The 16,432-nt window shown below is 35.0% G+C and overlaps 1 protein-coding gene across 12 annotated transcripts in view; it reads left to right on the top strand.

Annotated features, from left to right (window-relative positions):
- The window catches only part of ADAM22 (ADAM metallopeptidase domain 22), a gene marked incomplete at its 3' end in the record, with an annotated part of 236,273 nt that overhangs the window by 186,739 nt on the left and 33,102 nt on the right, over positions 1–16,432 (top strand). For all 12 annotated transcript variants that reach the window (XM_081287154.1, XM_081287160.1, XM_081287163.1 and 9 more), the window contains exons 19-25: positions 2,704–2,754; positions 2,987–3,050; positions 5,254–5,359; positions 7,943–8,062; positions 10,363–10,531; positions 13,075–13,174; positions 16,178–16,268. In XM_081287154.1, the coding sequence (XP_081143280.1) occupies positions 2,704–2,754; positions 2,987–3,050; positions 5,254–5,359; positions 7,943–8,062; positions 10,363–10,531; positions 13,075–13,174; positions 16,178–16,268 (701 nt within the window). The remainder of the gene's footprint in view (positions 1–2,703; positions 2,755–2,986; positions 3,051–5,253; positions 5,360–7,942; positions 8,063–10,362; positions 10,532–13,074; positions 13,175–16,177; positions 16,269–16,432) is intronic.

The following is a 16,432-nucleotide window of genomic DNA, read 5'->3' as shown; positions in this document are numbered from 1 at the left end:
TCTAGGAAAGAAAACAAAAGGCCCTCTCTTCAGCTGACTGAAACAGGAGCCAGCTGAGGCAGAGATCCCTAGAGCACTGGGTTCTGAGAGGGGACCCTTTTCTCTCTCTTGTTTCTTACATTTCTGATATAGTACATCACCTCCAACATTAACAGTTCTCTTTAAATTTAATAGTGTTTATTTGTAGATAAACATGCTGGGGAAATTGCAATCTGTGATGCAGGTTCACAGATTTAAAAATGATCAGTTCTCACTTTGCACAATTGTGCTGAACTGTAAAAATGACCATGCAAGTTGAAACCATGCAACACAGTCGTAAGGATCAATGGAAAATACAGTTGTTCTGTCATCTTTAAAAGACTCTGTCAAAACTCTCTTACTGATAGTGTTAAATGCACAGGGAAATGAAAAATATTAACTGGTGTTTATATAGCATACTGTAAATTAAAACAGAAACATTGAGAGTTAAAGTATTATATTTCTTTATACCAAACTTGAGGTGTAGTTTGAACTGTGCCTGCTGCTGCTCCTGGTAAATTTTACGATACAGAGTAAGCATTATTCTGTACCTTGTCATACTCCTTTCTAAGTTTGAATCTGCTTTCAATGTCTTACCCTCTATGCTTTTAATGTCATTAAATATCTCTTGAGGGATGTGAAGCCATACATATTGAGTGTCTTGTCAGCGTCGCTTCCTCGGACACATCTTCACCTGTTAGGTCATGCCCACTTCATTTATGCCAGTGAGTTCCTTCACTAGGTTTCTCAGGCTGCATATCTAGAATCTCCTGAGCAATAGTCATCCCCACAGTTAGCTGTTTATTTATTTTTCCTGTAATTCTATTTGCATTCAATTTGAATTTCACTTCTGGTGTCATCGCTTTCATTTCTTGGCTACATTTTTATCTTTGTTGGCCAATTCCCTCTTTTGATGATCCATTTTTTCAAATGCCACATAATATTACTAGAAGTCAAAGAGACAGCACAACTACACACTTTGCTGTCTGTGAATTGAATAAGCAGATGGTTGGTGACAATCACTGATAGGGATTTAAAAGAAAAGACAGGATGGGTCACTGGTCATGAAGGATATCTGTTATTTGCACAGTGACCAGCTGACTGAAGAGCTAATAGCAAAGTTTGTATTTTATGCAGTTACTCACATTAATATGGTGTGATAACTGAAATTGAAACCATGTTGTGTGGGAGGTTGATTGGGGGACAAAAACAGAGAAACTGAAATTCATGTATAGTTGAGTCAAGACTGCCCACATTTATTTTTTCTCCAGATAAGAAGATATCAAGAGTGGTAAACTTACATTAACCATTAAAAATGATGTATTTTAAAGGAATCATACAAAGAGATTAAAGATCTCTATATAAAAGTATTGTTCCATTCTTTCTAATCAGTGGGATTTTCTAAGTTAATACTTAATGATGATGATGACTCAATGAATAAATAATTACCTGCATACACACACACACACACACACACACACACACACACACACACATTGTGATTAAATAAAAAGCATAAATTTTAAAAGAATCAAAAGTCTAAAAATGATGTCTGTACAAAATGCTCTTTTGCATTAGTTTTAACTGTCAAAATTAATTGGATATAAGTGATCATTGTAGTACATTGTTAGCTTAAAGCAATGCATTATATTTATTAAAGATGGTAGCTATAAAAAGTTCACCTTGACAGGAAGTTTATATGACAAATATAAAGCAAAGAAGCAAAATATAAAATATTATCTATAATTTGAGCTGGGATTATGTCTCAGTGATAGAGCATCTGCCTGGCACCTGTGAGGCACTGGGTTTGATCTTCAGCACCACAAAAAATAAATAAAGCTACCGTGTCCATCTACAACTAAAAAAAAAAAATTAAAAAATTATTATCTATAATTTGACCATACTTATGTTTAAAAATCAATTTTTATAGAAAAAGGTAGAGATAAATTATACTAAAATATAAAAAATAGCAATTTTGAATGGTGGAATGTGATGGACCTCTCTTTTTTTTCCTCCTTTTTTTTACATTTTCCAATTTTTTCCCAAATGACTACGTAATTAGACATTTTTCTATCATTGTAGTAATACATTTTAAAATTACTGTTTGTTTATAGCCTGACAAAATAAATGCTCTATAATTTTCTAGTTGCTTCAAGAAAATATAATGAATTAATTGTAAAATAATTTAATATTATTTTTATTAATTTAAGTATTAAATATAATATATAAGCCATGTCTTTTCTAGCTTTAATTCTAGAAGCAGACTTCTAGTTGAAAGTTATTGCCTGCAGCGAAGGGTCTGCATTGCTTCTCATGGCAGAAGAAGGGAAACAAGTTGGGCTACTTTTTGCTTTGTGTTCTTTCTTTTCTTGCTCAGAGGAATAGTGATCTGTATGAAACATATCTCTTAATATGTCATTTACTGAGCCCACTGCAGTCAGTTCTTTCTGCTTGCTTCTGTGTAATCAACTGTATTTGCCTGTCATAGCATCCCGTTTTTAGGAGAAAGTGTACCAGTTGTTGTATTTCCTCTTGCATTCTCTTGTTCTTCTGTTTTTATATATAGATATTTCAAGGGACCAAATGTATCATCAAATGTGATTTTTAAAATATAAACACTAAACTGATTAGCTCAGCCTGATATTTTGCTCTGTGTTTGGTTCATAGTTTGTTTTCTTTTCCTAGTGTGCCCCTAATATTCATAAAATGGATGGATATTCATGTGATGGTACTCAGGTAGGCCATTTTCACTTTTATTTAAATTTTTCATGTGGCACCAACATGAAAGAAATACTGAGATATTGTCAAAATAGGAATATCATTTAAAAAGTTTCATAATCAATTCTGAAGATAAAAGGGCTTTATAATACCTATCTGCTGTTTTTCCCCAGTCGTATTTCCTTTTCTGTCAGTTTTCTGACATAAACAGACATTGCATTGCTAATGGGTATTTGCTTTTCCATTTTAGGGAATTTGCTTTGGAGGACGATGTAAAACCAGGGATAGACAATGCAAATATATCTGGGGACAAAGTAAGTAATCAGTGTGGCTTGATAATTATTTCAAAAATATTTTTATTGGTGCATAATAATCATAAGGGTTGATCATTTTCAAAGGAGGGTATCAGGAAGACTTTATAGGGTCATGTGGGTTGGAAGCAAATTTTTTTACTTTATGACTGGGGGACATTCAAAGCTATGACAGGTGTTAGCGTGGGCACTTTTCTGGAAATTAGAGAAAGACACCTCCTTTGAGAAGACATGACTGTACACTTCCTGGCTAGCTGGCAGCGCCTGTGGACGAGACAGAGACAGAAGGTGCTTTTGCTGCCAGGCAGGCAAAGCGATGCCAGGGCGCACAGCTTGGAGAATAGAACAGACCTTGATTTCAGCTCCTCAGTGGAGTGCCCTAACAAAACTTGTATAACCATATGGGATGGACATGGATCCTGAATAGGCCATCCTTGACTTAGAACCTTGGGGAAAGTGCACCCGTTGTTGTATTTCCTCTCACATTCTCTTATTCTTCTGTTTTTACATATAGTTGGCTTCAAGGGACCAGGTGTATTATCAGATGTGATTTTTAAAATGAAAGCACTAAACATTTTGGCTAGAGTTGCTTCTTCTTCCTCAATTATCTTTCTTAAGCTCTAGCTGGCTTTCCTAGTTACAGGTGACCTTCTGCTGAGGTTGCTCTTATGTATCAGAAAGACATTTTATCATTAATCTCTTCAATATTTGTCAGTTTCAGAGGAAAATATATAACAATTATATTTTTATATTATTTAAGTTATACTGTAATTAAATTTATATTTAAATGTTGTATATATACTTTTTCTAGAAGTGTTACTGACTCATACTTTTAGAAGCAATTTTTGTTGTAAACTCTTTCAGAAGGTAATTTGCATCCGGAAAAAAAAACCCTATAAAAATAATGAGCATTGTTACATGTAATAGGTAGTCGCTACAGTCCTATTAAGAGGGGAAGTATATGCTCTTTCAAGTTACTGAAACACTGAGATGGGAAGAAATTTTGTCATGCAAGTTTACACTCTAAGCAAAGAGATATACTTTGTTTCCTTCACTTCAGCAAAAATAGTAGCTGACAATGAAAAGTAGGAAAAGAAACTACCTACATAATTATTTGTTGTTTAATATATAAAGTTGAGTATCCCTTATCTGAAATTCTTGTTACCAGAAGTGTTTCAGATTTCAAATGTTTTTCTGGTTTAGTAATATTTGCATGTAGATATAATGAAATATCTAGGGAATGAGACCCAAGTCTAAACACAAAATTCATTTATGTTTCATATGCACCTTCTGCATATAACCTGAAGGTAATTTTATCTACTATGTGCCTTTGTAGTATTATATAGTATGTGTTTGACATATGCTTGTATTTTGACTATGACTTGTGATAGAGATTAGGGTGAACTTTTCCACTTGTTGTATCATGTTGGCACTCAAAAAGATTAAGAACCTAGGGCAGTTTGGGATGTAGCCCAGTGCTAGACCACTTGCTTAGCATTTTAGATTTTAGATTTTTGGATTAGGGATGCTCAACTTGTACCAATGAGTTGTCTTTAAGTTTTCAAGTCATTTTTCTCTAATTCAGATAACATCATCAACTCACCCTTGCTTTAGAAAAGATAAAAACCTGACAAAAAATGCTGACATACTTTAAAATGATATTTTACTCTCAGATTTTATATGAATTCAGTCTCACCTAAAAGCAGTAAACTGAGATTTTTTTTCTGATGACTGTTAATAATGAGTAAGCATAGTAGAAATTGGACTGCTATTTCTTGAATCTAATTATAGTGCATAACTTTTAATAAAATTGACTTTTTGATTAATAGTTTTCTGAGTGAGAAATTCATGCATTGTATTTGGCAAGGAGACTACAGTATCAAGAATTTATTCAAGCAAACATTTGGTAGTGTTGTCCTGTAATTATTAGCCCTATCCTAAAGAGTGTTCTTGCAGTCTAAAGCCTAAATCCCATTAGATATCTAAGTATATTTGTTTCCCAAAATTCAAATGAGCATTCGTGAAAAATGCACCTGAACCAAGGATGTCTGATATAGGTGAATTCTTGTAGGCCCTGGGTACAGTTTTTGATTATGGTTTTGACAACACTGAAGACTCTTTAACTTTCAGTTTTCCTTCACTGCAAACATTTTGGACAGCTCACATGTTGCCTCCCTCACTGATAGAAAATTCTGTTCTGCTTCAGAGGTGACAGCATCAGACAAATACTGCTATGAGAAACTGAACATCGAGGGGACTGAGAAGGGAAACTGTGGGAAAAACAAAGACACATGGATACAGTGCAACAAAAGGTGAGGTGGACACATTAGCCCAGAGTTCACCCCTCAGTCAATTTTGAGTGTATGTTTTTGAGGGACCAGGATGTTCCAATTTTCTTCATCCCACAAAGAATGCTCTTGCCTACTCCCTTCAACTCTTCCCAGGGTTGCTGCATCCTAAGAGCTTCCACATCTTGGCATGTACCCTGACCTCTCTCCCAAGGCCAAGGTCATTCTTGCTGCTCCTGCAGAACCTTCTCATTTGGAGGGCACCTCCCAGCATCTCATAAGCAGCAACAATTAAAGCTGCCAGAATAGATACAAAATGCTGTTCAGCAATTAGCTAGTTCTGATCTTCCATTCTGGTTTTTCCAAAGGTCACAAGTCTCAGTGTCCTTTGTGTAGAAGCCTGGAGGGATCCGTGACTCTGCTTTTCCTCTGTACATTGTCCAAACACTAAATCATGACTATTCTTCCCTTTTGCTCCTCTACCTTTGTGTTTAATTCATCCCTTCTTTTCTATTTCTATTGCCATTACCCCAATTTAGACCTAGATCAATCCTCAGCTGTCCCAAAATTTTCTAATAGTTTTTCTATGCCAGCAGTCTCTTGCATAGTTCCATCAGAATAATCTTTTTTGGAATCCTTTTGATTATGTCAATTTTTTGTTCCAATTTTACTAGTTCCACATGGTTAATATTAATAAGTAGTAAGAATAGGACCCAATATTTACTGAGCACACACTGTGTGCTAAGCACTGTATCACACTTTGCATAAACTATGGCACTTAATCTTTGTGGCAGTTCTCTTATTTTATGGATGAGGAAACTGAGACAGTCAATTAAATTGCCCAAGGTCATGTAGGCAGGATGTAGTAGGAACAGAATTAGAATTCAGGCAGTTTTATTTGAGAACTGTTTTAACCATTTTGCTGAATATTATGCCATCTTAATTAATGAATACAATGGAACCTTAGTTTGGATCTGTATCTTCTCCATTTTTTGCCCCAAACTACATTTTTTTTGGTCTGTTTTACTCCTTCAAAATCTAGAAAACCTTACTGTTTGTAATAGATACATTACATTATCCTACCTTCATACCCGTGTTTGTGCTACCAATTCCTCAGAAACAGTCTTTTTTTTCTTTTTCTTTTAATTTAATTTATTTTTGTTTTGAGATAGGGTCTTATTAAGTTGCCTAGGCTGTCCTTAAACTTTCAAATCCTCCTGCCTCAACCTCCTGAGTCACAGAGATTACAGGTGTGCACCACCACACCCAGCTCCTCAGAAGCAGTGTGTCCACCCATACCATCACCAATAAAAAGTTCATCCATCCTCAATGCCCAGTTGGAAAATACTTTCTTCCTAATTTTTTCCTCTAGAAATAAATCATCTCCCTCTTGTCCTCTGAACTTTGTCAGGCCTCTGTGCTATTCTTATGGCCTTTTCCCCCCAATTCCATGTTTTATAGTTGTTTATGTATGTGACTTAACTTCTCATCCAGTGTATGATTTCCTTAAGAATAAAGATTACATTTTTCCTTATATATTTTAAATTACTCAGAAAAGTTAATACTTATAAATGCAACTCAGCAAAATATCAAATGATAATCTCTTCTGTGTTGAAAAGAACTGTTTATGATAGCAAGAGTAAAATGATGATGTAATTTTAAAAGTTATTTTTCAAAGACTAAATTAAAACATTGTGATAAATATGGATCTTAATTTTTATCTATCTGATGAAGTCTGATATTTCCATGTATAGTCTGGCTTGACTGCTAATAAATCTTCACAGATATTTACTAAAATATATTTTATTATTTCTCTACCAATAACTAAAATGTGTTAGATGTAAAGAATATATATCATAGTATTTAATACCAGTTAAAATATCATATAAGTTAAATTATAATTGTATGTGATAATAGGAGAACTACTGAAATATTTCATTTAATTAATTAATTTATTTCTTCCAATAGTTAGAATTGAATCCAGGGACACTCTACCACTGAACATTCCCAGTCCTTTTTATTTTGTTTTCATTTTGTGACAGGGCCTCACTAAGTTGCCAAGGCTGGCCTTAAACATGCAATCCTCCTGCCTCAGCCTCTGAAATATTTTAAAGATGCACTGGTGAGCCTTTGTGGCTGAAAATCTATAAACTACATGTAAAATATTTAACTACTTCTTTGATTCTGGGAGTTAGGTGGCAGAAATGTGTATATTCTAAAATATACTTGTCCTAAGGTTATTCCTTAACTTATAAATACTAAAAAAATAGTTTATTATATGCAATGATGTGTTACAAGCAAAGAGATTCTGATGTAAAAGAAGTATATTTGATAGATAATTTTCCATAGATAAACACTTGAACCAAAGAGCAGAAAAAGAAACAATTGGAATTTTGATTCACCAACAAGAATTTCAGAGAAGACACTTTTTAAAGCAGGAGGGAAACTAATTTGGGCTTATTTTATTTTGCTTGGCATATGAGTAAGCAATATTGTTGATGGAAAACAAATCCTAAAATAAGACAAGATTATCATTCCAACTGTGCAAGGTTTGTTATATCTTTGGGGAAAGAAGTAAAGTAAATAATTGGTACTCTCTCAACACAGGGATGTGCTTTGTGGTTACCTTTTGTGTACCAACATTGGCAATATCCCAAGGCTTGGAGAACTCGATGGTGAAATCACATCCACTTTGGTTGTGCAACAGGGAAGAACATTAAACTGCAGGTAACTAACCACTCCGTGAGAACATTAATCATCTTACCTCCTAGGAGTGCAGCTTAGGTGTATGTTTTCAGTACACATGCCTGTTAGTAAAGCCAAATAGAGTCTAATCCATGAAGGTGATTGAGTAAATTCAAACAGAAAAGAGAGAAAGGGAAGATAAGAATTAGTTGAATGTAGAATATTATGTGGTTGCTAGGAATGTGTTTGGTTGGTCAGTAAAATAAAGCAGGGTTTAGCATGCATTTCTTTCTATGAAGGAAAGTGAATCATGACTTTTGGGTAAAATCAGCTTGTTAAATATATCCAAATGCTTTTGCTCCCTTCTGAATTCCTGCTAAAAGGACTCTATGTGGGTCTTTGTTTTTTTGGGTTTTTTTGGGTTTTTTTTTTTTTTTTTTTTTTTTTTTTTTTTAGAGCTTAATGTCCACTAGAAAGCAGAGAAAAAGAAGGCAACAATGCAATTTTGGAACAAGTAAAGCAAATAGCTGTATGGCAGACAACTTACAGGAGCTAAGAAAAATGAGTTTCTCAATAATGGAGAAAATTGAGACCCAATCCAAGATATAGTGTCACTTCCCAGAAGACTTAGAAATTGGTAGGAACATCCACCTTTGGAAGAGGGAGAAAAGGAATTTGGAAGAAAGGGGTGAAATAAGATAGATGAATGAATGTATGTGAAATAGATATACTGATTATTTCTTCAACTCAGCTAAGAGTTGATTTGGGCTTTGTACTTACAGAGAATAAGAGACAAGGTTTCTAACTGGGAATATTGATATCAAGGTTGTGTGGAAGTGGTCTAATCTCAGTGATGCTCAGTCAGAATGCCCTAAATTTCCAATAATCTATTTGGTTCCCCAATTCGGACATGAGCAGACTATGAGACATAGGAAGAAAGTTATCAACATGTAAAAATTGGGGGAAAAAGAAAATTACTTCTTAATATTTATGAAAGAAACAAGATTTCTATTATTAAACAAGGAAATAGGGTATTACCTTTTAAAAAAACGTGGGGAAATATTCAGAGAAGAAAAAATGCTGTTGGAAATTAAAATATAAAAATGTTGGAAGTGAAACTCAGTAATTGATATTATCTACCTAATAGTATTCATAAAAGGCAAAAAAGAGAGCATATAGGAAAACCCATAAAATTAAAATAGAAATAATAAAGAGCACAGAAGGGAGGAAATTATCAATGTGTAACTCTAGAACTGAAGGACTGAAATTTCCATTTTAACAGCCTCACTGGGTATCAGGTACAGTGGGTGTAATTAGAGGCACATCTAAACATATCCTTATGAAATTTTAGAACCTTGGAATAAAGCAAAGAATACCAGAAGTTTCCACAAAGGAGGAAATCTTGAAGGCTTAAGACTTAAAATGGCTTAAGAGTTTTATCAACAGGAACCCTGAGAGTCAGAAGACAACAGAGAAAATTATTTGCAAGTTGGAATTTTATAACAAAATGTCAAATCTGGTGTGAGAGTAGAAAATAAAGACATTTTTAGATTTGGAAGTTTTTCCAAAGTGTACCATTCAATACTCTTTCTCAGAAAGCTAGTGGAAATGGCGCTCCACCAAAACACAGGAGTAAGGTAGTAGGTATAGGAAACAGGGGGAGATAGGGGTTGATGGGAGGGAGAGAGAGATATGGAGTTCCTCAAATTGATAGTTTGGGGAATCCTGGATTTATAGCTCTATGCCAGGTACATGGGGACAATCAGAACAGATAGGAGCAGGTCAGAAACTCAAGGGGAGATTTCTACAGAAAAGGTCAGATACATCTTCTGTGGAGACTTTGGCCGAGAGACATTGGATTAGTTTTGAATTAATTGATGGTAAATTCTTAGAAAAGTAGGCAAAGAAACATCAAACAAATGAAAAACATCAATCTAAGGAAAAATAAAAAGTAGCACAGGCAAAGAAATGGTTTATTCTTGGCATTACTATATCATGAAACCTATTTATTATTTCAAATCCAGTAATAATGAACTTATTGGTTTTACATAATAACCAAGGCAAAATAGTAAAACTGTTTCAATTCAGGCTGGTATGTTTAAATCCTAAGCTATGTAAATGTATCTGAAAAATTAAAAGATTCAATTGTTTTCTCCCTTTAGATGTTGACATGCTACTTGCTTTTATTAAATAAGTAGAAAATAGAAGAAATGATATCACTCGATTTAAAAAAAATTAAGTAGAAAATAAAAGAAGCAATATCACCAGTTTTTGAGTATATTGTCAAGATGAATGTGAATTAATAGAACCCCATTTTCTTTTTGCTCCCCATTTATTTTTAGTGGTGGGCATGTTAAGCTTGAAGAAGATGTAGATCTTGGCTATGTGGAGGATGGGACACCCTGTGGTCCTCAAATGATGTGCTTGGAACACAGGTGTCTTCCTGTGGCTTCCTTCAACTTTAGTACTTGCTTAAGTGGTAAAGAAGGCACTGTTTGTTCAGGAAATGGAGTAAGTATTCGGGATCTTTGCCATAGGGAACTATTCATTTCTTTTACATCACAGAAATAGACATGATCGTAAAATGCTTTTTCCAAAATTATGGAAACATGATTATCCATGTTTGTAGTTGGTATATCAACACGCATTTGATCATAGGCATTTGAATAATTTTTATTGTGTACTCTGAGAGAGTTTGGGAATAAGAAAGAGGATAAACTTCCTAACCAAGTTCTTATATCTTCTTTCTCATGTTAATGTGATTTCATATAGTATAATGCCATTTTTTTTTGTAAAAGTGAACTAGGAAATAAATTTTAACAAACTGGAATAGGATTTTTTTTTTAAAAGGAGAATAAAAAGGAGGGACTATGGCCACAATATTTAAGTACTGGTGTGATTTGGGCACTGACCTATCAGAACAGACCATAAATAACTGCTGTGGCTACCACTGTTAGTACCAACTGAGGAACTATAAAAGAATAGGGAAACGTTTCTCATAGATGGAGAGCAAGAATGGTGTTTGAAAGACTTTATTCTGTTCTTTCAGTTATGTATCAGATAATATAGTTCCTATGTAGATAAGTTTATAGGTTAAGTATTTGCCCTCTATTAGTGCCAAAGTTTGTCATTTTTCAGCTTGGAATTTCTATGCTAACAAAAATTTTGGTTCTTTGTCTTTTAGCATGTGATATGATTTTCTTTTTATTCTTGTGCTCAGTTCTTTGCTTGAAATGATTGTATTATCCAGGTTAGGGAAAGATTATGTTTTGTAATTTTAAGTCTTCAGTCTTGGTCATTACATGTAATATCCCTGAGAGAGATGCCAAGAATTTTCTTAGGGAAGTAATGTAATCATCACTCTTTGACAAAGGATAGGAATTCCTTTGGCACATTAGAAAGGGAAGACACATAGTAAGTAGTTCTGCTGCTATAAGGGGGTCTGTTAAATCATCTTTCCTTAATTATGAACAGGATTTTAGAGAAAAATGCTTTTTGGAGGGGACAATGGAAAAATAATGGAATTATTTTTGATTATGCAAAATAAATTTTCATATCTTCTTTATCTTAAAATTTGGGATACAAAATGCAGAGATCAAACAGTTCTATTAACTACTGGTTTAATGAATTTTAGTAAAAGAGTGATAGACACAAATAAATCAGACGGTAAATAACATCCACATAATTTAGAACAATTATGCATAATACAGAAGTGATATATCCCAGATAACTTTAACTTAGAGTAATTCCACTCTCTATGACAAAAATTAAAATGGAGTATAGTCAATATTTTTATGTACTATATATCTTGTAATTGTGTATGTGGGCTTGCAATCAGATGGTTTAGAATCCCAGCTCTGCTTCTTACTAGCTGGGTGACATTGGGTAAATGATATAGCTTCTCTGGGGCTCGATTTCTTCCTCTATAAAATGGGAATGATAATGGTTCCTACCGTATAGGATTGTTATGAAGAACAGTGAATTAATACTTGTAAGGAACTTAAAACAATACCCAGGACATGGTGAGTACTCAATGGGTGTCAGCTGTGCCATTTATTATAATCACTGTACACTGGTATCGCTGTCTGTTCTTGTCACTGTATCACTGGTACTGTCATATGATATGGAAACTGATGCTTAGAGATCCAGGTGACCTGGTTAAGGACCCTTGGTAAAGCAACAGTAGTGAAACGGGGACTCGGGTCCAAGCCTTTTGACTTTCAGCCTAATTTTTTTTATTCCTGCATAATTGTTAATCTTAGTTACATGTAGATGTGGATGTATGTTGTCTTCTGCAAGATTAGATTGGATAAGGCAGAAATACCTGTGCAGTGAAACCTGCCTCTCAGTTAAACCTACTTAGTTCTTTCCTTCTTCTCAATACATCCAATTGATTTGAATAATAGAATCTAAGTGTAGATTCTCTTTCTGAGATGGATAAATGAAGAGATTATTTTCCAATGATTTAGTGGTTGCTGTCATTTTTATGTGAATCTTTCTACTTTGTTTGTGAGAGTTCTTAGTTCCCATGGCCCCGTGGCAGCTGCCTTCTATAATTTGGGTTGAGCTGACAGGGTTATAACCTTGTGAAGCTTTATTCTCAGACCACTGCAAAATAAATACCAGGACTTCCTGCTTCTTTGTGGTCTTTTCTTTATCTCATTCTGCTCCCTAAAAAGTTAATAATAAAATTTTGGCATAAAGAACCTTTTATGGAAGAAAAGCAAGACTTCATATTGGATAAATAACAAATAGTTGTATTTTTGCTTAGTTTTTAAATTTCTCTCATAACAAGTTAATAAAAGTCAAAATAGGAATTTCATTGACTTTTTTTGGACGTAAGATTAAGTCTTCTGCTGACATTTATTATGCCCTTTGGGCCAGCTGTTAGTCTAAGTGAGAAATAAAATAATTATTAGTAGGAAAAAAGTATTAATAATTTTTCAGTGTCATCATATTCTCAGCATATTATTATCAGAAGTTAATTAGAGTTTATTTTTCATGCCTTTATACCAGAGAGTTGATACTTACTCTAGCTTGATTTTGGATTTCAGGTGTGCAGTAACGACCTGAAGTGTGTCTGTGATACGCTCTGGACAGGTGCAGACTGCAGCACTTTGTTACTTCACAATGAAGGTCCAAAGACTAGCAACGGTAGATATTTAATTTGGTGTCATTATGTCATCTTTTTGCACAAGTAAATAGAGAACTTCCCTTTGGTCATTTTTATCTAAGTTATTTTTCTTTTTTAAACTTTATTTTTATTTGTTCATTTTTATGTGGTGCTGAGGATTGAACCCAGGGCCTCATACGTGCTAGGCAAGCTCACTACCACTGAGCTACAACCCCAGCCCTATTTAAGTTATTTTATGATAACTCAAAATAAATTATATATACATAATAATGAATTATACTATACAAGTGGGGTCCACCTTATGAAACTAATCATTTTTATCAAATTATAATTATTTACATGTTGAGTATTACCTTGTTTAATGACTTAGCCTTAACATGTCCTATTTCAGAGAAATTTTTCAAGTATTCCACTTAACTGAGGTTGTCAACAAAACCTAGCATTTCTTTTAAATGAAGAAAATACTTATAGTTTAAGGGGAGAATTTTATTTTATTTTTATCTATTTTGGTACCAGGGATTAAACCCAGAGGCACGTAACCACTGAGTCACATCATCAGCCCTTTTATTTATTTATTTATTTATTTATTTTGAGACAGGGTCTAGGCTAAGTTATTCAGGGCCCTTCTAAGTTGCTTAGGATGTTCCCAAACTTGTGATCCTCCTGCCTCAGACTGCCAGGTCATTGGGATTACAGGTGTGCACCACTGTGCCTGGCAAAGGGAGAATTTTATATGTACACACTTTATAAATAAGAAAAAGAAAAATTAAGAATTGATTTTTAAAATTTTATTTTTAATATTCTTTGTTATAAAATCTCACCAACCTTTAACTACACTTCTTCAACCTGAACTAGAAGTATACGTTGGCCAAGTTTCCTGAAAGCGGTTTTTGGATCAGAAACAACAGGGAGGCACATTTCTTAAAGCTGGGGTTGCTTGGGTGGAGAAGTGGAAATTAAATGCAGATAGTTGTAATAACTCATACCTTAAAGGTAAATGTCTTCTTTTAAACCATTTTATTGTATATTCTTTTGCATAAAATAATGCTCAAATCCTGAAGTCCATTTGCCTCCAAAGGATGAGAAACTTAAGAAATATATTACTTCTAGTCATCTAGACAGATTGGAAATGTTAGCTAGTGTGACTTTAATAAAGAAAGTCACAGAATGACTAAGATTTTAGGATCCTCAGACTTAGCAGCAGTAAGTGGTAGTGTGGAACTTGTTTCCATACTTAATGCAGAGGTGAGGATATTTATAAGCACATGGGTTTAAGTGACTTACCAAAAGACATACCATTACTTAGAAATAATCAAGACTAGCATCTAAGTTTATTTGTCCCTATTAAAACCCTTCATGAAAAGGAAGTGAGGACAGACATTTGAGGTCTTGGAATAAGAAAATCCCAGTGACCCAGAAGATGCACTGGCATCTGCATCCACCCCTCTTACAGGGGAGCTGTCCACTCTCCTCTGATGCCCTAGCATTGCTCTCCTGCATGACTCCTGAGGGCTCCCAGACTGGGAGACTGCTATTTCTGCCATGGGAAATTGAAATCTCCAGTTACCCTTGATCACTAACCTTTGCTGTCTAGAAGGATGTCTCAGGAACAGACAAGGAAAGGTCTAAGCTGCTGTGGATGAAAGCCCTGCATACAATTAAACGTGGTATAAATCATAATTAGCAGTGTGGGAGCCAGGCCTTGGATGGGCCTTCTCTGCCTTTAGTCCTTTACATGGACTTGCTGACTATGGGTTGGATTCACTGCCGTGATCCCTTAGGGATCACATCTCAACCTGCCTGTTGATGGGTGCTGACCATGCCATCGCTCAGTCCTGAGTTTTGTCTGCCCTGTATTCTGCTCCCCTTTCCCTCTGCCCTCCTGGTGCCACCTCCCTCTTGTGCCACAATGACACCAACATCCCCTCACTAGACCATTTTTCCCTTTGGGGTTTTCTCCCCTAGGATGCCACAGCCATTGTTGTCCAACTGGGAGTGACCAGCCAGTGCTTCTACCATCTACACCCCTGAGTACTGATCATAGAAACCTGTAGATGTATTTTCTCCCTTAAGAAGCTTATATTCACTTTGAGAGACAAAATATCACACACATAACTTAGAGCAGCAAGGGTCTTGCATTAATTGTCAAAATGGAGTAATTTAAGTAATAACACTTCTAGAATTTCAAAGAAAGAAATAAGGGTCAAAAGGAACACTATAGGGGATGACAGCTTCTCGTTGGGGGGGGGGTTCTTCTTCCTGCTGAGGAGGGTGTAAGTCACCTGAGAAATTAAAGTGTAGAATAATTAGTGAAGAACAAAAGACAAAGAGTCAGAAACACATTTTCAAAAGCAGAGCCCTGATAGGTTTAGTTCACATGGGAGCTGGAACTAGACAAGGCAAAATGGCTCCAGTGGTTTATTAAGGGGGTACATCAAAGGAAGGGATAAGGTTTCAAGGGTGGAATCTTGCTTTGTGATGTCTTGCAGTCAGCAGGTTGATTGGCATCTTGGCTGGTCACACCCATCTCAGGTGTTGTGTGGGACATGGCAGAGCAGAATAGGAATTCACAGTATCTCTGGGCAGTCTTACACAGAGGAAATGACCACTGGAAGTTCCCAGACATCAGCTATTCCTATTCAGTGGGCTTCGATGCACGGTAGCCCACATATAGCACATGGATGGCTCCCTACAGAACAGATTTCTTAAAATTCCTTCCTAAAGGGTACTTTCTTAGTATCATTCTTCTTCCATCTTTTAGTTTAATGACATAAGGTTTCCCATAAAAATACATGGGAAGTACAACTGTGCAAAATGCACTTGGGCAAGAATTAAAAAGGAGCGTAAATTCGTTTTAAAAGGATTGATATGGCTTGCTGACTTATGGTTGATTTTTCTTTCCTTTGAAAATCTTACTTTTTGTTTTAAACAAATAGTGTTCTTAATGTGATGATTACAAATCTGAAGAATGAAGTTCTGAAGGAATTTTATCTCACTGATGTTCTTTTTTTTTTTCCATCCAGGTGTTGCTGGCATCAATATCATAATAGGCATAATTGCCGGCACCATTTTAATGCTGGCCCTCATATTAGGAATAACTGCCTGGGGTTATAAGTAAGTGAAATGACTCAGTATTAGTACTATAAGACATACTTTGAAACACATTGATTAAATGAAAACATCTAGAAAGTTTTATCTTATTGGATAAATACGCTTGCATTGAAAAAACAGTCTGGCTCAACAATCAATGATAACCTTTGACATAGTTTGAGGTAATA

The sequence above is a fragment of the Spermophilus citellus genome, assembly GCF_964194105.1.
Source record: "Spermophilus citellus genome assembly, chromosome: 3".
Classification (NCBI taxonomy): Eukaryota; Metazoa; Chordata; class Mammalia; order Rodentia; family Sciuridae; genus Spermophilus; species Spermophilus citellus.
Note: the sequence above shows the minus strand (reverse complement) of the source record. Positions and strands in the feature narration are given on the sequence as shown.